Source organism: Tripterygium wilfordii, chromosome 11 (genome assembly GCF_013401445.1).
Source record: "Tripterygium wilfordii isolate XIE 37 chromosome 11, ASM1340144v1, whole genome shotgun sequence".
Lineage (NCBI taxonomy): Eukaryota > Viridiplantae > Streptophyta > Magnoliopsida > Celastrales > Celastraceae > Tripterygium > Tripterygium wilfordii.
This window is the reverse complement of record NC_052242.1, coordinates 2,291,742-2,313,990: the sequence shown is the minus strand read 5'-3', so window position 1 is coordinate 2,313,990 and position 22,249 is coordinate 2,291,742. Positions and strand designations below refer to the sequence as shown.

Genomic DNA, 22,249 nt, shown 5'->3' with positions numbered 1-22,249 from the left:
TTCGTAGTGCAAAAATGCGGTATGGTTCTTGCTTTGAGTGCATTCTACAAGGGTTTTCGAAACGAAATAGTATGAATCAGTGCAAAGAAAAAAGAATTTCAATAAACTCCGTAGAAATTAAGGCTATGCTGGTAGAATTCGACTTCGTACAATTTGAGAAAGCAAGGATGGTATGAGAATCAGGCAAGGTTAGAAGCAGGAAAACGAGATAAAACCATGGCACTTGAGCAAACAATACAAAAGAATTCAGTGAAAAGAATTCTTTGTGCATGGTTGTACACTTCTCAGAAGAAAATCAGGCACCTGTTTTGAGTTGTTGATAATTCTACATCTAGCAGCTAAATATAGGCGAGATCAATGAATCTCACTCTTGTAAAACCCTTGCCAAGAACATCCATATATAATGACATCACAATCCCTCACTTCGCACATTAAAAAAAAAGGAAAAAAAAAAAAAAAAGGACAATCTGGGCTGAAACGTTTTGGAATCGAACCCTGTATTCTGCAATCATCGTCGTTCCCTCACTTGTGAGGATGCCAAAATCTTATGGCATTCATGCAAACCAGACCAACCTCCTCCGGTCAAAGGTTAGGGCTTCAACTCTCAACTAAGAAGGGGGGGACCAAATCAGACCTGGGAAGCAAAATAAACGTGGAAAGGCGATATCCAAACATCCCGTTTACAAAACTCTGAAACAGACAGATGAGACTCTGGCCATGTACATGGAAGTTTAGAGCAACAACATGACAACAGAATAATACATAAAGTATCTACATCATAAACAGCTGCAATGGAAACCTTCTCTTCCTATGCAAGTTACAGTCATCTTACTCTGATGCATAATCTACATAATGGAACAAGATGGTTATAACTAGCACACATGACCACTTAAAAACTTCTGGGAATAGCATAGCTGGGCACTGGAAAACTGTACATCATTTCTTCAAGACATTCCGGGAGAAAATCCTCTTGCAGTATGGGCTCGTACGTAAAACTGCATGGGGACTAACTGCTTCAACCAGCAATGCATTTAGGTGACCCTGCATTGATAAGGACAATATAAAATCAAAAATCATAATTAAGAAAATTCTGCTTAATTGTGCAACTGACTTGAATGTTTAGTTCTCAAACCTTTGTAACTCCTAAAGCCGACTGAATTACATAGTTGGCGTATGGATCTTGCAATAACCGGTCAAAGTGAGAGACAGAGAGCAATTCATGAACAATTTTTGATCTGCTGTCTGCGAAATGCTTGAGACATTTTTCGACAACATGGCTACCAAATTTCTGCATTGAGAGCTGAACGTATTGGCCGCTGAACTGAGAAATCAAAATAGCAAAGGCAGCTGGATTCTTTAGCTCTATAATATACTGAATGACATAATTTCTGCAGCACAAGGTGGGAAAAATAGTTTCAGAATCAGAGAGCCAAACAAAGCCATGCAACACAATGAATTGTATAGTGACATTCTAAATAGTCAAGAAAAATGAATTAACGAGTAAAAAAGGTATTTATTCTTACGAAAAATTAATAGAGCATGTTTTCCCTTCAAAATTCAAAGTTTCCAGACCAAGTATGAACTGCAAAAGTTACAACTTACAAGGTCCTGATCAAGTATCATATGGATATTTACTGAAGAGGTTAATGAAGACTGACAGACAAAAAAATAACAACAATGCAAATCACTCATTGGCTAATTGAACCTAAATAACTGAAGAGCGGTCTTGAAAACCAAGTTGGATGAAGAAACCACAGTCAAGAAACTTTGGATCTACAAAGCAGTCAGGGAGAAAAGGTAGATGAGTGAGATGATAGAAATTTGTTAACAGTAGGGCTATAGCCAAAAGCGGGGATAACTTCAAGCATAGGTGAACATTCTAACACAAATTCTATATAAATAACAGCTATCCAATCAGTGAAAGAGCTACAATCTGAACTCAACTTGGTCTTGAATCTGAGTTAAGGATAGGAGAAATGCAATGTCCAAATATCTAATTCATATCATTTTAGAACGGATGGCCCTGGACTGCTTTGCCAACACCATCAACTGAGGTCCCAAACATTAAATTTCATTGAAGGAAAAGTGCCCGGGAAATGAAATTATTTCCGTACCAGCTGCTCTACAGGTAATTGACAACATGAAAAGAAGACTCAGAACTCATATATTAAAACTCATTTGAAAAATCACTGATGAACGACCATGTTAAGAAGAAAGTTGACTGGTAAAATCCCACCTATATTTAGGCAATTAAATGGAGAAAGTCAGTGTGATACTGAGATTAACAAAACGAGCTTTGTTATGATGTCATACCATATGACATTACCGACCAGAAATATGCAGCCAATCCTCCCTCAGAGCACAAACATTAAGTATTTATACCAAACGTAAACAGCTGTACATATTTTTGGGTGAAAAAACGACTTAAACAGCTCTACATTTAAAATTAAGGATACGTAAATAATGGAACAGAGTAATTCCAATGTGCAAGCAGTTATCACACTCCTACCAAAGTTGACTACTAACCAATGACAGTCCAAAGAGAAAGTGGAAGTGGTTAAATCCTCAATGAATATGGCTGGTTAACTAATGGATACAAACAGCAGCAGGACATGGAAAGTATGAACACAAGAGGCTCAATATACCATGCTAGAACTGATGTAAATGAGCTATGCTGACCACATTATATAGTGAGACAATCAAATGTGATTTATCATTAGGATTTAGCACTTAAAATGGCACAAATATTTTTCACGTGGTAATCTTTAGACAAGGATCTTTGTAAATTTTTGACTTAGTAATTTGATTATGCAACGACATTGAGTGAAAACTTGTCTTCAACTAAATATTGGGAGCATAAAAATTTAGTCGAAGCTGGATGGTGGCTTATTTTGAGGCGCAAAATAAACTTGCTGAAAAGAAATGTATTTAGTTTGTCAAACAAGACAATTAGCATCTATTTGGATAGCGAATGATACTGGGAATGTAAGTAAAACAAAGGAAAAGGAGCAAAAATATCAAGAGTTCAAATGAATTACCCAAAAGGATCTTGAGCAAGGAGAAGCCCATTCTTGGATATTTCAGTAATTAACTTATCTTGATATTTTCCAGTGGAATGTGCAATGCATCGTTGCAGCACGCAACATCCATGTCGATGAGTCGCAATATCAACAGAAAACTTTGCAGCAGTTTCAAAAATGAACTGCAAAAGATAGTAATTAACAAAGGACAGAAAGATAGGATCTGTCATGAAAAATATACTGAAGGCTCGATGAAAAGTGTGAGCTACATAAATATTGAAAAACAACTATAAACTCTGCAGATTGTAGTGTTAAAAAGTGCATGCATGAGAACACCATGTTAGGGAAACGTTTTATCTTAAAAAATCACCACTCATCATTGTAAATGCTTATGATGCACGTTGGTTGTATTGATTCTATTGAACATTTTGAGGTTAAGTTTTACATCAGTCAAACCTAGTTCATGTGAGGTCCGGAGTTGAGACAAAGATTACCTACATTTTGAAACACATCAAGAAGGAGATGCCTATCTTGAGCATTGTTTCACAAAGTTTACAATTGGAAGGAGATACATAATTATAAGAAATTTGGCAGTCTTCCTAACGAATCCAAAAGTGCCAGATATTATCCTTCCAACTGCATCAAGGATTCTCTCAAGTTCTTGCTACTGATGATCCTATGTCTGGCATTCAAACCTATATACAGATAGGCTGATCCAGATATATATTTTCTCTTTTGAATAACAAAGGATATATTAAGGAGGACAGAAAGCAGGAGCCACCCACGTACAACTAGAATGGACAGCTACAAAACTGCTGAAAAATGAAACAGAGAACTACAGTTACATCATTTACTCTCCCCGTTATTCCAAAACTAAGAGTGTCCGACCATATTTTCAGAACTCATACATCGCAATTTAGAAACAAACATGCACTTTCATTAAATCGTACGCTTCCCTTGTGGCTTTCTTAGTTCTAACGCACAGGCAACTCTACATTCATAAGGCTTATATTGTTAATCTTGGGGGAACCATGCTATTCAGCCAACAGTATGCACAGGTCTTAACATACTTGGGTGCATCACACTTTCAAGTTTCAACAATAGTTTAGAGTTTCGGTACTCTTTTCCCCATCCAGTAGTTCTAAGGAGAGGATGGGGTCTGCTTTCCTAAACTTAATTCTCCACACATTATTAGAACTACCAAGTTAAAATGGATTGCTTCAGCCCTCAAACGAGATTACAAGATTAATAACTGAAATACTTTAGAATGTTTTAATATTTACAAAACTGCTAATTGGGATTTGATTGGTACACATTCATGGTTTATGTAAGATTCACTCCATTGCTCACATTTAATGAGGGTATGAAAAGGTCCAGGTTGAAATGTTTGCCTAACAACCAGGAGTAATCACGATTTACCATTGGACCAAATTAACAGCATTTGTATAATACAACTTCCTCCCTTCTTCTTTTTCTTACACTTTTGGCATGCATGTAGAGAATAACTATGAGAAAAGTTTCATATTGCTCATTAAAAAAGCTGGTGCTTCTTTCACTCAGTGATGTTTGGCATCCTTGGATGCAAAACCCACAAGTCCCATACCGAAAACTGACTTGATAAACATACCTAATAAGGGGTGAAATATGACCTATCATAGAGCAACAACGTGAATAAAACTTCCTCAAATGTTCTGTTTGGAGCACAATATTACCAGGATATAGTCAAGATTATTCATGCAAAGAATGTTGTCTCAACCAAATAGGTTACAAAAGGCAACCATTTTTCAGCCTTACTGATATATAGTCGGCATCCTCAGATGCAATTTAGTAAATTATATAACAACAACTGAAATAGAATGCCATTTTCTTAAAACATATCTGCAAAGTGACAATGTCTATATTGCAATAATTGAATTATAGAATTTTGCTTAAATGGCTTAAACAGTAGAACTATGCTTGAAAAGTGTTTCACCTATGAAACATCAACACTCCAACACTCTAGGAGATATGTATGTTGTAACGCATGGCATTTGAGAGAACTAAAGGATGCCCAAAAGAAATAAGTAAAAGCACATTTGTTATAGAAAACATTCAATATGAAAAATAAACCCACATTTGAACTAAACAAGAGTAGATTTTCACCTTATTTTCCTCATTGCTAAGGCATTGCAAGCAACGCTGGATCACATGATTTCCATTCAAATCCATAATAAGGTCAAGAACACCAGGTTTTAGGGCTGATATGACTAACAAGATTTGTTGCCTGCTTTTGAGAGTCTCGATCAGCTTCTGCACCACACGTGTGCTGAAACACAAAGTACAACAGTTACAAAAAATATTTTGCACCTATTGAAAAGAAGTAACTCGGTATGAAAGATTATTACCCATATGTGTTCAAGGATATTCTGACTAGTTGTCCTGGTTCTCTAGCCACCATGAGCAGAATCTGCATTCTTTGTCCCTCATTGCATACATCCAACAACTTCTGCACAAGGTAATTTCCAAAAGGCTTCATAGTGAGTTCAACAACGTGATCAATAACTTCATCGAGTATTATTTGCACATCTTGACTGGTACCCTCATCAAACATCCTCTGCAAGAATCGACAACCATTCTGATCCTGTGCCATCGCATATATGTATCCCTGGACCTCAGCCAAGGAAGTGGTACTTAGCAGCGTCTGTGATGGACAAAAACTACTTGGCCTCCTGACATTTTCACAAATTCCTCCGTACCATGAAGGACTCTCCGGTAGGCTGTTTGTCTCTTGTGGATTTCCTATGACAATTTCATTGCAGGAGTGCTTCTTGGAACCCTTAGACATATCTTTTTCCCTGTTGATGATATGTTTCAAATTATTCCCTTGTATTATCAAACTCTCCTCACAGTTAAAGGCCTCTATGTCCCCAGCACATTTCATAGAAGCTAGACACTGAGGAACTATCCTGCCGTTAAGGTCCTTTTGGATTGTTCTAGTATTCGATTTTACACCTGAACAATTGTACAATGAAACGTCAGCATCCAAAGCCAGGTTTTGGTGCATCATATGAGGGGTACCAAATGAGTCTCTGATACCTGTATCTCCTAAAGAATTCATTTCACATTGTTTTGATCCACCAAAGGCACCATGAATGTAAGGCCTTGAACTCAATGGGTTCTGTAATTGAAATCCCCTACCACAGCTACAATGAGAGTCAGAACACAGATTACCATCCTGATTACGAGCAAGAAAAGACCCAAATGAATCGCCCCTCATGCCTCCACCTCGTCCATTAAGCAAAGTAGAATTTAAATCCTCATCAACACTCAATCCACTAGACAATCTAAACCCTTCAGAATCAAGAACTCCATTGTCAAAACCATTCCATGTGGCATATTTTCCGATCTGGTAATGAACATTCCCACCCAAACAACTCATTATACCTCTATCATCATTGACATCATTTGAAATTTTCATTCTGTAGAAATTTTGAGACAAACCCAGTTCATCCACTAACTTCTCATTGAAGTTGTTACCAGAATCGGGTGATTTAGAATCCATCCTCAAATGATAACTCGGTGTTTCATACCTAGACCCCTCGAAAGAACTTGAATATGGCGAAATATCGTCAGATAAACAAAACCCATCTCTGGAAGGACTTGGAAGAGAGTTCACAGACTGCAGAGTAACTCTGCTCGCCGGTGACAAACCTTGTTGATATTGTTGAAGCAAATCGAAATAGGACGCATTAGGGATCTCATTCGACCACTCTCCGTCTCTTTCCATGATCACAAAAATCCTTCCACCAACTTGAGATACAAACTATCAATATATTTAATACACCTATGTATATTGCAACATCAACAGCAAAAAACCCACAACAGAAACGATTCACGAAAGCCGAAAACAGAGATTGTACATCTACAAGGTTCAGACTACGCCGTTTCTTCGTGGGGCAAAGGAAGTTTTGAGTGGCATTATGGTATATTTTTGATGCGAGAAGGATGCGAAGGAGAGTACGATACAAATGGGTTTCTGGTTTTGTTTTTTACTTATCGTTGAAGGTTTTGCAGGCTAGAATGTGGAGTGTATACGATTCGTTGCCCGTCATGCTCACGCTCACGCCATTATAATGAAGTTGAGTCGGCGCAATATGTACCCAGAAAAAGCAGAGCAAAAAGATGATCTGACGATTCCAAACATATTTTTGTTTTTTAATTTTAATTTTTTTTTATAAATATCTTATTTTATTAGATATTATTTGATTTTGTTTGTTACCGATATTAAAACAGAATAACCTCCTCACACAAAACTTCCTTAATTCTCTCCCTTCGATGTTGATTTATTCTTAAAATTCCATTATTTAAATATTAATTAATTTTTCTATTTATCATCTTTAGTCGTTGATTCCTATCACAATTCTATTTCTACAATATCTAAATCTAAAAGGTGATAAATATATACAAAATATAAGAATTAATTAACTTTTCTTTTTTTTTTATTCAAAAAAAAATTTAATGCTGATAATTATTGGGCAGTACTATTTTCTTGGGTAGCAAGACAGTTAGACCTTGATGACTTGACTGACTCAGCTGAATGGTTGATTGAAATTACAAGGCAGTTTCCAAATCTTAATTTATTAGAAATAATATCTCCTTTTCTTTCTAACAACCAGGGAAAAAAAAATTAGGCTAAAATAGAAACCGTGTTTCGGTGAATATTAATGACATGGTTTTTGAACTATGAAGGAAACTTCACTTTTTTCCAGGAAAAAATAGTTTTAAGAACGGAAAATAAGATCACTTTGGAGACAAAAAAGTGAAAATAATTATTGTGATAAAACTAGTATTAAGAATCAGAAAGGAAAATTCTAAATAGTAAATAATCAAGAAAAACAATGGTAATAATATGTTAAAAGTAATAACATTATGAAGGGGTCAAGCATTTAGTAGGGAGTCCACAGCTCAGCTCAGTTGATATGCTAAAACCCTAAATCATAACTCAGAAACCCACAATGCAAGTCAAATAATACAATAGCACATCCCCAACTAGAAAATAAAATCAAAACCAGACACCAATGTAGTAAGATTAAAATAACTTTGTTAGACCTAAAAGTTTAGACCAGTGCAATGCTGCTCTCTCCGCCAGGGGGTTTGCGAACACCGCCTAAGTAGTCTCGAGACTCTGCCTTCCCATCAGCGAAAATGTTGCTGCCACTAATCTCTCGCAATTTAGCTGAACTCAGAGGTTTCTCGGCAGATGATGGAGGAACATCACCCTTGAATATGTTGTTTCCCGATAGTTCAGCAAATTTCTGATTGTAAATTTTCTTGGCTGTCTTGTTCACGGGTTCCTCACTTGTTTGACCTCCAGCAGGCTAACAGTCACAAAGGTTCAAAATCAGTGAGAGATGTTTTAATGCAGACATAAGCAAATGTAAATGCCAATAGTCCATACACATGAAATTCTCAGACGAAGAAGAGAAGGTTTGGTAAACCTAATAAAGTTCCGCTCCTAATGTCCACGCACTTAGAAATTTGTTGATAAAAATTAATCCAAATAATTATATGTTAATTATACAGTGTACAACATGCCAAAACCCCCAAAACATAGTCTGTAATTAGTGATGTCAATTGAGTCTAATTTTGGCACGATGCATTTACGTGCAGCAAAATGCCTAGCATGCATCCATGAACTCATGCTAGAAACTTTGATAGATTTACTTACATCACTTGGAGAAGTTTCTCCAATTTGGATGCTTTCTTTCAATGCCAATGCACGTACAGCTGTTGGTCGTGGTAAAATTTCAGGCACGGGTGCAAAGATATCATGTCCACTGAGTTCCTTGCATTTAGCATCAGAAAGCTGCCTTTTCAACCTTGCCTCGGCCTCGGCCTCACTTTCTAGTGTTCCACTTAGCTCTCGCTGCTTTGCTACCTCAGGAAGAGTAGTTGGCTTTTTGGGGGAGACACTCTCCTCCTCAGCAAAAGAAATATGACTGATACCAGCCAATGCTTGCTGACAATTCACACATTAAAATATATAAACTAACCATTTAGCATATCATATTTTGCAGCCACAATCATGATTTATGAATCTTAGCATTTCATATACTCTTGATTTTAAATTTATTGAACTTGAAAGTTACCTGGTAAATTCGTACTCCTGTTCTGCCATTCAGAGAAAGGTTAGAATCGTTGGATTCGGATACATCATTTTCACCGTCGGCTGCAAAAATGCCACTTCCAGTCATCTCTTTCATTTTATACCCTGAGCAAGGTTTCCTAGAAATGGGGAAGTTGACAGACTTAGAAATCAAATATACACCATGAACACCAAAATGACTGTCTGACACAGGAATGGATATAGCGTGGATGCATAGTGATTCCTTGGTAGAAAATTTCTTTCAGCACACAATTTGATGATAACTATAGACAGATAACTGAACAATGCAGATAAGAATTATAGACAGATATTTGAAAAATGCATTAACAGTAAGGGACAGGTATTTCAAAATTCAAACAAATCATGAGGAAAGATACTTGCAAATAAAAGAAATTTCCAATGGTGCGGCTATTAGACCTCCTTTCTAAGCTACCAAAGACTTCAATCTGTACTCTCCATTACCTGTTGTGTTGTGTGGCTTGTGCCTCTAAAATATAAATTTGCACACCTGCCCCTCCATTAAACAAAAAGGAAAAAGAGAAACAGAAGTAAAACGAAAGAGGGTATATGTGTATCCAATAGTAATTGGATGACTCTGTTTTAGCTTATATATTGTATCCAACATTGTCAAAGTGAATACGTAATTTTCAAAAATATACCAGTCTTATAATAACACCATCTTTAAAGGCCCTTTAAGCCTATCAAACCCAATGGAGACCATTTGACTATCACACAAAACTCAATCCGAAATACCAATAAACTACAGTAAAAGGCAAGATTGTTTTCTTGGACTTAAACACACAGCAGCTTGCATCATCCCCCAAAATTTTCAGAGAGACTAGAGAGAGAAGTGCGTATTACAAGTAATTTGCAGGTCATCATGAAATTGAGTGTATATGGGTCAGTAATTCGTGGGTGCCTAATTAATGAAATAAAAATCTCATTTCTCAATGTAAATTATAACCCATGAACAGATTTTCAAAGGCTGCAGCGATACATAGAAAACAGTTAAAGTTTCAACCATCGAGACACTGAATACACACCTACAGATTGAGAACTAATTTATTTGATCAGAGATATCACCCAAATTAGGAGATCGATCAAAGATTACTCAACAGATTAAAAAGCAAAGGGAAAGAAAACAAGTTTGCAAATTTTGGTGGACTAAAAGTTAACTGGAAGTTGAGAGAGAAATCCATAAAACGTTTATAAATCCAGGACATCCAGATTTTATTTCAATCCGCATTTATTGCCACAAAAGCATTTTTTTGAATTTTTAAGAAACAGAATCCCATAAAAAAAAAATTTTAAAAATGCAGAGTCAAGTAGATCTCACCTTTTGTTTAAGCTCTCAACCTCCTCGTCCGTCACTTGACCTCCAAACACCACCTTACTGATCCCATCGGACGGCTACCATTACAAAACAACAAGTTCAAAATCTCCAATCGGCAATCAGGCCAAAACAAACAAGAAACCAGCTGAAATAAAGCGGTACCTGATGTGAACGGGTAGCAGAACGAGAAGCAGAGCCACCGGGGGGCGAATCGGCGGGAGGATTCTCCGACCACGTGAGCAGATCTGCGGTGGATGTGTGTGGCTTCCTCACCGGCGTGGTCCTTTCCATTTCTAGAAATCCTCACCAAATCTACTCTCAAAATGCTTGAATTGTCAAGTGAATATTAACAGAGAATTCTCCCCTTCTTTCACAATTCTTGTGTTCTGCAAATTTCCCCTTCTTTTTTGTAAGAGCACTGTAAGAAGCTGCGCTGTACTGTGCTGTTCGTTCCTTTCTATCTCTACTGGAATGTCAGGGAGAGTATGGATCTGATCAAAATGACGAGGATATCCCTCTTCCCGATGATCTGGAACCTTCTGGGTTTTTATTGTTGGTTTGAGAGAAGGAGGTGGGTATATATATATATATAAAATTATGAGTAGCTGCTACTCTTCTGTCTTTCTTTCTGCTGTTTTAAAAGCAAAGAAAAATGAATATAACCGTCCCTCCAATAAACACTTTTTCATTCCTCTCTCTACCTACTCGAATTTTTGAATTTCGTACCGCCCTCATTGTTCTCTCTCTGATTATGCGTCGCATGTGGCATGTGCACTGAGTCCCACGCACACCTGCCCGTTTTAAATATCGTCAACCGGTTCAGCCGGTGTAGGGATAGAATAGGGCCGTTTGGCTGAAAATGCCCCTGAGATTTTTAATACCCAAAATACCCCTCCTTACGTGTCGCGAGTAAGAGCCCCTCTGCACGTGTCGGCAGGTAAATGTCCCCACTAATGGGACTTTCTTTTTAATAACAGCCACTAATGTCAATTTGGTTATGCACAAATACACTTCTCTCCCTCAACAACCCTTTAAATTTCACTTTCATCCTTAAATTATTTTTTTTTGGTTTGATACTTTGATTTTTTTTTTAATACAAGTACAAATACAATATACGACACACCACCAGATCAAGCCTATGAAAGTACAGGTGTCAACAGGCCCCACGCAGGAGGCACAAATCAAGCCCACGCAGGGGCAAACTATCAAGCACATGCAGGGACAGACTAAACCCACACACCTCCTTATAAATATTCGGAGGAGATGAAACTAGAACTCATGACCTCAGTCAGGGACATGCAAAGTCATTGTCACTCAACCAATGACTCATTTGCCATTAAAAGTCAACTCTATCAAATTAAAGTTTTAGATTTAATAACTTGGATAATAATTTAATGATACATCTATCTTAAACTAAATTTTATGAATTTGGATAGTTTTGAATTCGATTTTCATTTACCTTATCGTCATGTAAGAATTTTTGTACGCACGAGTCTCACGATCAGTGTGAGCAATCAAAATTGGTTATTTTAGCAAATAATAAGTAATTGCATTCAAAGCAATGCAATGGAGGTCGAAACGCATCATTTTCACATAGCAACACCCTCCCATGTGAGCAATCAAAATTGGTGACCATTCCTTACTAGATATGGAATCATTTTCGTGGGGCACATGCAAAACTTTCCATTGGCTTCACGTGTAGTGAATAATGACCCAGAACTCTCCATTTGCGTAAATGGCTGGACATTCACATTATTATTATCTCTCTAATCTTCTACTTTTACCCAATCAATTGCCAACTTTTTTCTTGTTTTGGAATGCTCTTGTGGCTTCGGAAGGTAATCATTTTGGTTGAATTATTGGTTCTTTGTCGTTTTGTTTTAAACGTAAAAGTTAATTTCAGGGGTATTCTCGACATATGAAATAATGTTGAGATTGATTTGTCCTCGTTGTGTGGATTATTTATTGCAATTTTTGACGTAATGAAGGTATCCGTTGGGAACGAGATCGGCTCCGACATTTGGCAATTTTTTAAATTTTGATACCTTAATTACCAAACACTCCTTCTTCGCAATAATAAAGCGAATTTTCATATTTCTCTGGTAACCTTTAACTGGAATATTTTAAATTTTTGAAAATAAGGATAAGTATGAGTTTCGTAGTGGACTGTCAATCTGTAACGATTGTGGCCCGTAAAAAAGTGTGAATGATATTCAAAGCCCAGCCCAACTTTTCCAATTTAAAATGGGCTAGGCCCTATTGATTGTTCATCAGCCCATGACTAAAATGGATTAGCCAATAGCCACCCCCATCCTCGTCCTCATATATACGTCTGTCTGTCTGGTTTGTTTGTAGCTCTCGACTCTCGAGAGTCCTGACAGAGAGCATCACAGAAAGGCAATGGCGAGCACAACACATATCATAGGCAACCTCTCCTCCTGGCTTCATCCCATTCAACCCAATAACTCGAGGCGATGTTTCTTCAAACCCTGCACTTTCCCAATCTTTAAACTCAAAGCCACCAACTTCGCGGGAACAGTTCGCGCTTTTTCCACAGCTTTTATTGATACCAAGCCTGCGGTTTACTTCATCCTTCCCTCAATTATCTTCTAACTCTATTGCTCTTAAGAATAAACTGCAACACCATTTTTCTTTCTTTCTTTTTTTTTGTAAATCATTTGAGTCTCATGTTAGCATGGGTCGTTCTTCTTCCTTAATCTTGTGAGGCGATGTCCTATGCGAAAATTTTACTTGTGTTTTTGTTTGGTTTTTGAGATTCTGAATCCACAAAATTCAAATGTATAAAAAAATTAAAAGGTTTTGTGAGATTGGTTGGCTGAATTAAGTAACCGAGCTTATTGGTTCCTCATAACTTGACAGCAAAATGTGAAGGTCGGCACCCCTATAGACCTCTTGTTTTCTTCAGTCTTTTATATCAGTTGAACACTTTATATTGGAATTAAGTTCTTTCTTGTAATTTTATCTGCTATTTAACTGGCCGGTGGCAGCAAAGAGTTTATCCCGTGATTCCGGTCAACTGCACAGAAAAATTTTGATTTGATATATATAGATATGTGTGTGTGTGTGCAAGCGGATAAGTTGTGTTGTAACTCAATTTTTCTACTTTCACTTTTAGGATGAAATTGTTGTTGAGAAGGGGGTCAGCACCAATAAGAACGTCTTAGCTTGTCCTATATGCTATGAACCGTTGACTTTGATTGGTGATTCCAGCTTATCCATGTTAGTACTTTTACATTGCGGCATGGCATGATGGTCTTCATGTTTTTCTTGTTTTTGTATTTGTAACTTTCGAATTTGCCACAGAGATTCTACATCAACATCTAAGTTGCAGTGTAAGACTTGTAAAAAGACTTACATTGGGAATAAAACGCATGTTGATCTCAGAGCAGCTAGTGGGTTGAAGGAATATGCTGATCCAATGCCACCGGCCACAGAACTTTTTAGGTGTGGTTTACTTGTGCACTCTTTATCTTTGAATAGTGTCATTCATGTTTACACTAGTTTAATAACAATCCAGCTTTTGGTTTGGGAAGAAAATCAATAAAAAAAATCATTTTAGCATTTTCAGGAGCTATATTTAGTATACATTTCATTTATGTGCAATTCTGCTAAAGGATAGGTCCAAGTTAATTATACAAATTTCAGGTGGATTTTCGAGGCTCACCATAATCTACAGTATTTATATCCTTCGTGAACTCTTTTCGCCTTTTGAAAACTGGAATATGCCAACAACAAATGCATCATCGTGTTGTTAATGATATCTGACATTGAATGTCGAAGGTTTCTATTCATATGGATCCTTCTATGTGACTTTATTTGCTTTTGATATAGCATCGTAGTGTTACCATTTCCATAGGCTCATAGGATTGATGCATCATCGGTAAGTGTTAACTTTATCTACGTTAATTTGTGCCTCTTTTGGTTTTATGGTTTCTCATTTGTTGAATCAGACTTCCGCTGGTATCATTTCTATATGAAAGGGGTTGGCGTCAAAATTTTGCATTGGGTGGTTTTCCGGGCAAAGAGAAAGAGGTGATATGATACTTGTTCTGTTTGAGGTTTCCCTGTAACTTTGTTTTTTTGAAGGTATCGTAAAATACTTACGGAGAACGAAGAACTGTGACTATATCATGGCTATCATCATCATTTGTCAACCTTTTAAAGTTCTATGATAGTCATATATACTATAGTTTCCTTTATTTATGTGGATTTCCTACGAAAATGAAGCCAATTTATCCTGTTATCTACTAGAATAGTTTAACTATAGACGATAAAGCTGCTGTCTGTTAACATAATCCATCTTGTGGTGTAGTCAAGTTTTCCTGATCAGCTTGCGTGCAGGAAGCCCCTTTTAGTACCTCCTCATGCTCAATGAGCTTACATGAAATTCAAACAAGTATCACGTCCCCCATTTTTAATGATATGTATGCTTATTACATTGAAGCAGCGTGGAATGTATTCAGATTTTGAATTTCATATTCTACACTGATGGTAAAGACACTAAATACTTAATTGTTCGTCTTGCAGTTTGAATTGGCTAAGGGCTACCTAAAGCCGGTTTTAGGTGGAAATATCATTGATGCAAGTTGTGGTAGTGGCTTATTTTCAAGACTTTTTGCTAAGAGTGGGTTGTTCTCTATGGTTGTTGCTTTGGACTACTCCGAGAACATGCTGCAGCAATGCTACGAGTTTGTTGAAAAGGAGGAAAACTTTCCAAAAGAGTACTCACTAAGCCTTACTATTGAAACTATAATATAATTGACATATATTTACTTCTTCTGGTGGCTTTTTATAGCTCTTCATATGTGCTTAATCTTTTAAACACTTGTGCTTGTAATTTCCACCACTCATTTTCATCAGTTCTTTCTCAGGAAGTTGACGTTGGTGAGAGCTGATATATCTAGACTCCCCTTTGTTTCAAGTTCCATTGATGCTGTGCACGCTGGTGCTGCTATACATTGTTGGCCTTCACCTTCCTCAGCAGTAAGAATGTCCTTCAAAAGTGTTTTTCTAAATTTGTCTTCTTGATTACAAACGAAATTTTGGCAATTTATTTGACATTGTTATGTAAAGCGTCTTCTCTGTGTGAATTAGAGTGATAACCATCAGGCTCACATCTCCAGGGAAAAAATGAGGAGATGAGAAAAAGAATTAAAGTACAAAAAACAAGGCACTTTCCATGCCTATGCTTCATACATCAGTGGCTTCTTACCTAGTTTTCTTGGTTCTTTTGATAGTTGTGTTATTTCTGTTAGATTCTGGTAGCCGAGATACATGATTGCATTTGAGTTTTCAAGGTTCCTTAAGCACTTCATATTGAGCCAGGGTGTCTACGAAAGGTTGCTTAGATGATATGCTTGATGGATGGACTTAACAAATCTATTACTGAAATTATTTGGTGCCTGTGCTTTAAATTATTTCACAAGAATCTTACGTATTATGAGCTCTGAATGATTTGGTAGCTGTTGTTGTGTAGGTAGCTGAAATAAGTAGAGTTCTGAGGCCTGGAGGAGTGTTGGTTGCTACCACCTTCATACTTGATGGGCCATTTACTTTTATTCCCTTCTTTGGGATTATAAGCCAGGTATATTTTCTCCTCCACTTTAGTAATCTAGTTCATCATTGCTCAATGGATGGGAATTGGGAAGAAAATGCTTCAATATTTCCTTTTTCTTGCCATCCCCGCTGTGTCGATAAGACTAGCAATGCAAATGAAATTTAACTATCCTGGTATGCGGATAACATTTAGGAGGGTGTCGAGTTCAATTTATCTTCCTAAATTGATAAGATTCTATGGTTTAATCATATGGCTCATCAGCAATTATTTTCTCTTGTTGCAGAATTTAACCTTTTCTCTTGTTGCAGAAATTAACTCAGATATCAGGCAATCGCTTCTTTCAATCGGAGCGTGAATTTGAAGAGCTCTGCGGAGCCTGTGGATTAGTTGGTTTTCAATGCATAAGAAATCAGCGCTTTGTAATGTTCTCTGCCAGAAAACCCAGCTAAATATCAAGTACCTTGTTGCTCCATATGTAATCATCTGTAAACACAGAGAATAGTTCCTTCAAAGCCTCGATACATTTTACACATATAATTGGAAATACAAAAGAAAGCAGATACTTGGTGTATCTGCTTTCTTTTGCTATGGTTTAGCAAATTTTCTCAGTCATTCAAATTTTGTACAAGAAAGGTTTCTGTACACTGTATTACACAGTAATGTGTTTATAATAAAGTTACTTTTCCAAGGAGATCCTCTGAATTCCCACATGTTCAAATGCCAAATAAGAGTATGAGCAAAGCCGGTCTAGCGTAGAGCAGCCATGCAGTGAGAAATCCAGATCTACATAGTCAGGGTTGAATCCATCAAAGTGGAAAATGTTGACCATATCAGAAACAAAAACCATCTACGGCTATTCACCTAAATTTCTAAGTGTCAACTCGCGATGAAGCATTGTCTTCTCATCAATGTCATCAGGATCAAGGTCATACTCTCCTTCATAATACATTTCATTGATGCTTCTTTCTTTAACATATGCTTCTCCTTGTTCAAGAAACCGAACTCGAGAGTATTCTTCTTCCACAGGTGAGTCATCTGACAATATCTGTTCCATCTCTGATCCTATTAATGCTTCCATTTGAGCTCGTTCCCTGTCTCTTGGATAGGTACGATAAAGGAATGAGTAGATGAGACAGCACAGAGCCATTGGAATTCCAATCGCTACATACAGTGCCTTAGCCAAAGAGGCAGCATTCCCTCTATCTGTGGCAATCTCCTCAGATTCACTGGATCCATTAGGAATAGGTTTATAACCATAAACGTGTTGAGCCAGTATTCCAACAACCGGAGGAGCAAATGATGATAATATCGACTCAAAAGATCGATCCAAAGCATAGACACTCGTCCGAGATTTCTCAGGAACAATTTCTGCAAAAATTGGACTGCAATACAATAACATTAGTAATAGAATCATGGATAATTACTTTTTAGCCCATTAAGAGCAGCAAAACTCTAGTAGGAAGGCAATGTATTTCACAGTAATTTTGTTAGTCTCTGCTAAGCTTTACAGTGACACAACTTCTAGTCACCTTCAAAACAGAAGGAATAACTCTGCCTTTAAAATGTACTTTCATGTATTATATAATTAGTCACCTTGCAACCACGAATATGAAATGTCCGAATTATAAATTCAAGCTAGTTGCCTCATTAATTATTTTGACTGTTCAGTAACTGCATTATTTTATGAAAACCTTGAGTCTTAGAAAGCTCCACTCGGTGGTTCATTGAAACAAAAACTTGATTTTCACAACAAGTCGAAAATGAATTAAGACATCTGAACTTATGTTATGCTTTTGTAGTTTCGTTTTCATATTCTTTTCTGTCTCTTTTCTGACTAAAATTTTCAAATATGTTCATATGTGATTTCAGTAGCAAGATAGATACTGAAAGTAGAGGAGATGACGTAAGGTTCTAGAAAACTTACTTGTTTGTAGCTGGAGCATTCCAGGATATGAAGAACCCTGTGATCATCAAGACTAAACCATGCAGCACAGATGTGGATGGATCATCAGGTAAAACCAGCAGAAGCATTGCTGCCAGAGGGATGGCTGATGCTGAACTTATCTGTGCCAGCATTATCCGTCCAGAGTGTGGGAAACGCATGGAGAGAATATCACCCATCCTACCCCCAAAGAGACCTCCAAAGGAACCAGCAATCACAAACAATGCCATGAGGACTGCAGTTTTCCCATGGGAGAATCCTATGAGTTCTAACCACATGGGTGCAAATGATAAGGCAGACCAGGGAAAGGAACCTGTGACACCCTGGGCCACTATAATCTGGAAAGATGGAATTTTTATGACTGACTTGGCTTCCTGGACCAGGTTCTTCACTTCTGATGAAAAGGATATGCTTGGGACTTGATCGGCAACTCTTTTATTATTATCTGAAAAGTGTGGATCATTTGCGAAGAGGTAGACTAAGATACCAACTACCACACTTATCAGACCAACAATATGGAACGAAATCCTCCAGCCAGGGATTCCCATGAGTGTTATTGGAGCAATCAATACTGAACAGAGCCCACCAATTATTGAACCAAAGTTGCCTGTTAACTGCAGCCATCCAAAGGCCATACCACGATTGTTATCACTAGTTGAGTCAGCAACAAGAGACTGGATTGCAGGTGCGACTATTGCAAGACCAATCCCATTTAATGCCCTAGAGATAGCCACCTGCTTATCCAAAAGGGAAAGCTTCAATTTGAAGACATTCAGCTGATAATGACAAGGTTATTGAACTCCTCATTACTGCCACCAAGAATCAGAAATTATAATTATGATAGTGTACAAACTTGACAGGCTCATTCTTTGTTGAAAACATTATAATACAGATTAAAGTGGGTTATTATAACAGTTTAAGGCCCTGTAAGTGCGTAACCGCACACAATGATGCAGTCACTCTGTAGATCTTATCTTAGAATCAAACAAGGTCATTTCAGTAGCTTTCAAATTTGACCTCTGAGGGAATTATTTGCTCACAACAAGGAGAAACAGATTCTTGATCAGATTCAAATCTACATTTTCACTGACACTTAATTCAGGAGGTATCCAACTAAAGTTGCATGATTATAGGCGAGCTTCAATGACCAGCCAAGAAAATTTCATCAAATGCACAAAAATGTTAATAACTTAATCACTTCCATCTATTGGGAATGTTCTATTGTATTCCTAAGGAAAGGGCTTCTGATCTTTCAAACCACGAATTGTGCCTGAAGGTAGCAATGAGCTACCATGACTTGTACATTTGAGATTATCATATGATAAAGGCAATCTTCTCACTGCATATACGAATCTGAATCATCTGTGGGTAAATTTGTCACATAATCTTGGGTTTCCCAAAAAATATCGTAAGTTTCATTACTGAACATCAGTTTTTATCCCAAAAAATGAAAAGATCAAGCAACAAACCTTAACTCTTAGTCTAACAATCTCAAGCAACAAAATCCTTTGAACATAAATTTTTTTTTTCTTCAGTTCCTTAGTCGAGTCTCCAGTCTTACAGCCCGTCATTAAATTTCCAAACAATTTGTTGCCCCACTTATTCCATTTTGACATATACTGAACTTATCGAGTCCCTTAATATGTTAAATGCCAGTAAAGCAGCAACAATAAACTCAATGTTGAAGACTGAACAAATTACAATGCAAAAGGGACACACTCCATTTTTTTTCTATTAGTTTCCCCCAATCAATGCTTTCCAAAGCCAATAGATAGAATGGATTGTACTAATTACTAGTGGTGGTAAGAATAGAGAATTAAATCGCTATAAGCACTCATTCCATCAAAATAACAAACTATAACGCAAAAAAAAAAAAAAAAAAAAAAAACAATTGCAAAAAATCATAACAACATTCAGCTATCAAATCAAGAATTCACCAAGTCATATTGCGCTACCACCTGTAAGATCAATGATCAGTTATCACAGCCTTTACAATCATCCACACCCAATTCAACAATGTGACTCTAATTGACTCAACTTTCCAATCTTTAGCATCACAAATAACGCTACACACACAATAATCCGAGCTCAATTTCCATAATTTTCCTTCAATTTCTCGGAAATTAAACAAACCCACAAACAATAACTTTTTTAAAAAAATCTGTTACATACCTCCAAGAAAGTGGAAGAGAAAGCAACGAGGAAAGTGGCGGCAGCCCAGAGCAAAGCACCAAGAGCGATAACGTGGGCACGATTGTGTCGCACAGCCAAGTAAGCCGCGAGAGGATAGCAAGAGGCCTGTACAATGGATCTGAACAAGGTCAAGGTGCCAAGCCTAGTCGGGTCCGCGTGCAGCGCCGCACCCACCTCTTTGTAGACTCCAGGAAGCAAAGACTCATCGGCCCTCTCCATGATCGCGGCCACGTTTACCAGAACCAGAGTCACCGTCTCCGGCTTCATGGCTGTATGTGCTTATCTTCTCTATGTCCTGCGATTCTCTCTTTCCCCTTTCTGTTCTGCTTCTGTCGTAAGCAAACGCAACTCCTACTAATAGTTTAAATCGAGGTTTTAGACACAAATTAATGGGTTTTATACTTTATTAAGGGAGAAATGTTGATGATGTAAATGACTAAGAGTACACGGGACACGTGGCGAAGTTTGATGAGTGGGGATTGCATGAAAAACGGGGTTGTTGGGCTACGCGGTGGATCCAAGGCGGGCTTGACTTTGCTGGACTGGGGGGATTGGGTAGGTTGACCGTTGACGGCTGCCTTCTTTTTGTCTAATTTATTAAATAAAACATACATTTTCCATGGAAACCCATCAAGTGGCCCAAGATTAAGAGACGAGGCATACTGAAAGCCCAGCAACAAGTTATTGAACTTGAGCCCATTTCGACTGCTTTGGGCCTGCAGCTCCTAAAAGTAAAAACTGGATCCAAAAATTTTTGTGTTATTGTATCACGTTTCATTGCATTTCGTACAAAAGTCCATGAGAGTTGTCGGAGATTGCAGCAGTAGCACCTCAGTACCTCACTAGTCACGACCTCACCCCGCACTTGGATGTGGGCCCAAATATCCATCACATCGTAATCATATGCCCCTAACCTATCCCACGTGGAATTCCAACCCCACCATACACGTTTCTTGATTCGCGCTTTTCCGGAGTTAGTGATCCTGACTGACGCGTGTCTCGTGCCGTTTCTAGACCTCTGACGTCTCTTACTACGTCACTCGTCACATGACCAATATATGCCCGTTTAACGGGTGTCCCAGTGCGGATTAACCGGAGAACCCATGAACCGGGTTTTTTTAATCCCAAGGCAGATTAATTGAATTAATTAATAACACAACTAGGAACTTGTAGTTGATTAATTTGCTGCCGCAATATTTACATATTTAAATATCTAATGAGTCTCGTCTTATATAAAATCAAAAAAGGGAGTACATTACATACATGGTGGGGGACAAGTGGGGCATATAAGAACAGTTGAGGCAGACAAATTTAATGTCTTATTGTCTGCAAGAACCCCATATATCTCAAATTTCAGGCAATGAGAGAGAAGGGGGAGAGAGAGAGTACAAGAAGAAAAGGAAAACCTATTCAAACACTGCGTTCTCCACATCAAGTAGATTATGAAATCTTGTCAGCCCCCCCCGGATACGTCCAAAGCTTACTATCTCCACCACCATAGGCCCAAGTGACGAGTCTTGAAGCACTATGAGGTCGTTTTATCGTTTAGATTGAACCTTTGTAGAATATCGATCGATCGATCGATCGCAGATATATAATTGTATCAAGTTAATGGGAAGACTTGTCAAAGGAGTCGAAACCTTTTGTGTTTCTTGGTGTCCAATATTGTGCAACAAAGAGTCTAACCACGCGCGACTACTTGTTGGTACAAACTACAAACTGTTCTTGGTAGACCAAATTGCAAGTATCTTCCATCACTGCTTACGCACATTACTTAAAAAACTAAAATATATGTGACAACACCCAATTAATTAGTGGAAGCAAAGTTAATTAATTTGATCTCTTTCAAGTGGAAGATAATTAAATATGTCATGAAAATGACTTCAATATTATAAAAATAAAATATAACCTTATCATAATGTATCCTTTACTTCATATATATATATGCAGTACAATAATATATTGGTTTGTATTATCAAATTGGAGCTGGCTCGAAATTGAAGGGACGATGATAGTGAAAAAGGGTTAGCTAGGAACT

The 22,249-nt window shown here is 37.5% G+C and overlaps 4 protein-coding genes across 7 annotated transcripts; 1 reads left to right on the top strand and 3 right to left on the bottom strand.

The window, feature by feature from the left end:
• Nucleotides 1-664: 664 nt before the first annotated feature.
• On the bottom strand, nucleotides 665-7,143 carry LOC120009343 (putative pumilio homolog 7, chloroplastic). Of its 2 annotated transcripts, XM_038859899.1 has the most exons (6): nucleotides 6,096-7,143; nucleotides 5,405-6,011; nucleotides 5,163-5,325; nucleotides 3,039-3,202; nucleotides 1,133-1,388; nucleotides 665-1,041 (listed from the first exon to the last, which is right to left on the bottom strand). In XM_038859899.1, exons 1-6 carry the CDS (start codon nucleotides 6,784-6,786, stop codon nucleotides 937-939), a joined length of 1,986 nt encoding a protein of 661 aa, XP_038715827.1. In that variant the 5' UTR covers nucleotides 6,787-7,143; the 3' UTR covers nucleotides 665-936. The 2 variants fall into 2 exon arrangements, with proteins under 2 accessions (XP_038715827.1, XP_038715826.1); XM_038859898.1 differs by having other exon boundaries at nucleotides 5,405-7,143.
• A 735-nt stretch (nucleotides 7,144-7,878) lies between these two features.
• LOC120009351 lies at nucleotides 7,879-11,100 on the bottom strand. The gene is made up of 5 exons (XM_038859910.1): nucleotides 10,661-11,100; nucleotides 10,502-10,575; nucleotides 9,149-9,284; nucleotides 8,728-9,018; nucleotides 7,879-8,377 (listed from the first exon to the last, which is right to left on the bottom strand). The coding sequence occupies exons 1-5, from the start codon at nucleotides 10,787-10,789 to the stop codon at nucleotides 8,117-8,119; spliced, it is 891 nt and encodes a 296-aa protein (XP_038715838.1). The 5' UTR covers nucleotides 10,790-11,100; the 3' UTR covers nucleotides 7,879-8,116.
• Nucleotides 11,101-12,834: 1,734 nt separating this feature from the next.
• Nucleotides 12,835-16,919, top strand: LOC120009346 (uncharacterized methyltransferase At1g78140, chloroplastic). 2 transcript variants are annotated; one of them, XR_005470687.1, is made up of 9 exons: nucleotides 12,835-13,078; nucleotides 13,635-13,738; nucleotides 13,823-13,963; nucleotides 14,470-14,551; nucleotides 15,047-15,240; nucleotides 15,391-15,502; nucleotides 15,996-16,103; nucleotides 16,385-16,630; nucleotides 16,671-16,919. XR_005470687.1 is itself a non-coding variant. In XM_038859903.1 (8 exons), the coding sequence occupies exons 1-8, from the start codon at nucleotides 12,899-12,901 to the stop codon at nucleotides 16,523-16,525; spliced, it is 1,062 nt and encodes a 353-aa protein (XP_038715831.1). In that variant the 5' UTR covers nucleotides 12,835-12,898; the 3' UTR covers nucleotides 16,526-16,767. The 2 variants fall into 2 exon arrangements, 1 of the variants encoding a protein (XP_038715831.1); XM_038859903.1 differs by having other exon boundaries at nucleotides 16,385-16,767.
• On the bottom strand, nucleotides 16,614-20,587 carry LOC120009345. Of its 2 annotated transcripts, none has more exons than XM_038859901.1 (3): nucleotides 20,191-20,587; nucleotides 18,001-18,752; nucleotides 16,614-17,458 (listed from the first exon to the last, which is right to left on the bottom strand). In XM_038859901.1, exons 1-3 carry the CDS (start codon nucleotides 20,476-20,478, stop codon nucleotides 16,930-16,932), a joined length of 1,569 nt encoding a protein of 522 aa, XP_038715829.1. In that variant the 5' UTR covers nucleotides 20,479-20,587; the 3' UTR covers nucleotides 16,614-16,929. The 2 variants fall into 2 exon arrangements, with proteins under 2 accessions (XP_038715829.1, XP_038715830.1); XM_038859902.1 differs by having other exon boundaries at nucleotides 18,001-18,827; nucleotides 20,191-20,329.
• Between the last annotated feature and the right edge of the window lie 1,662 nt (nucleotides 20,588-22,249).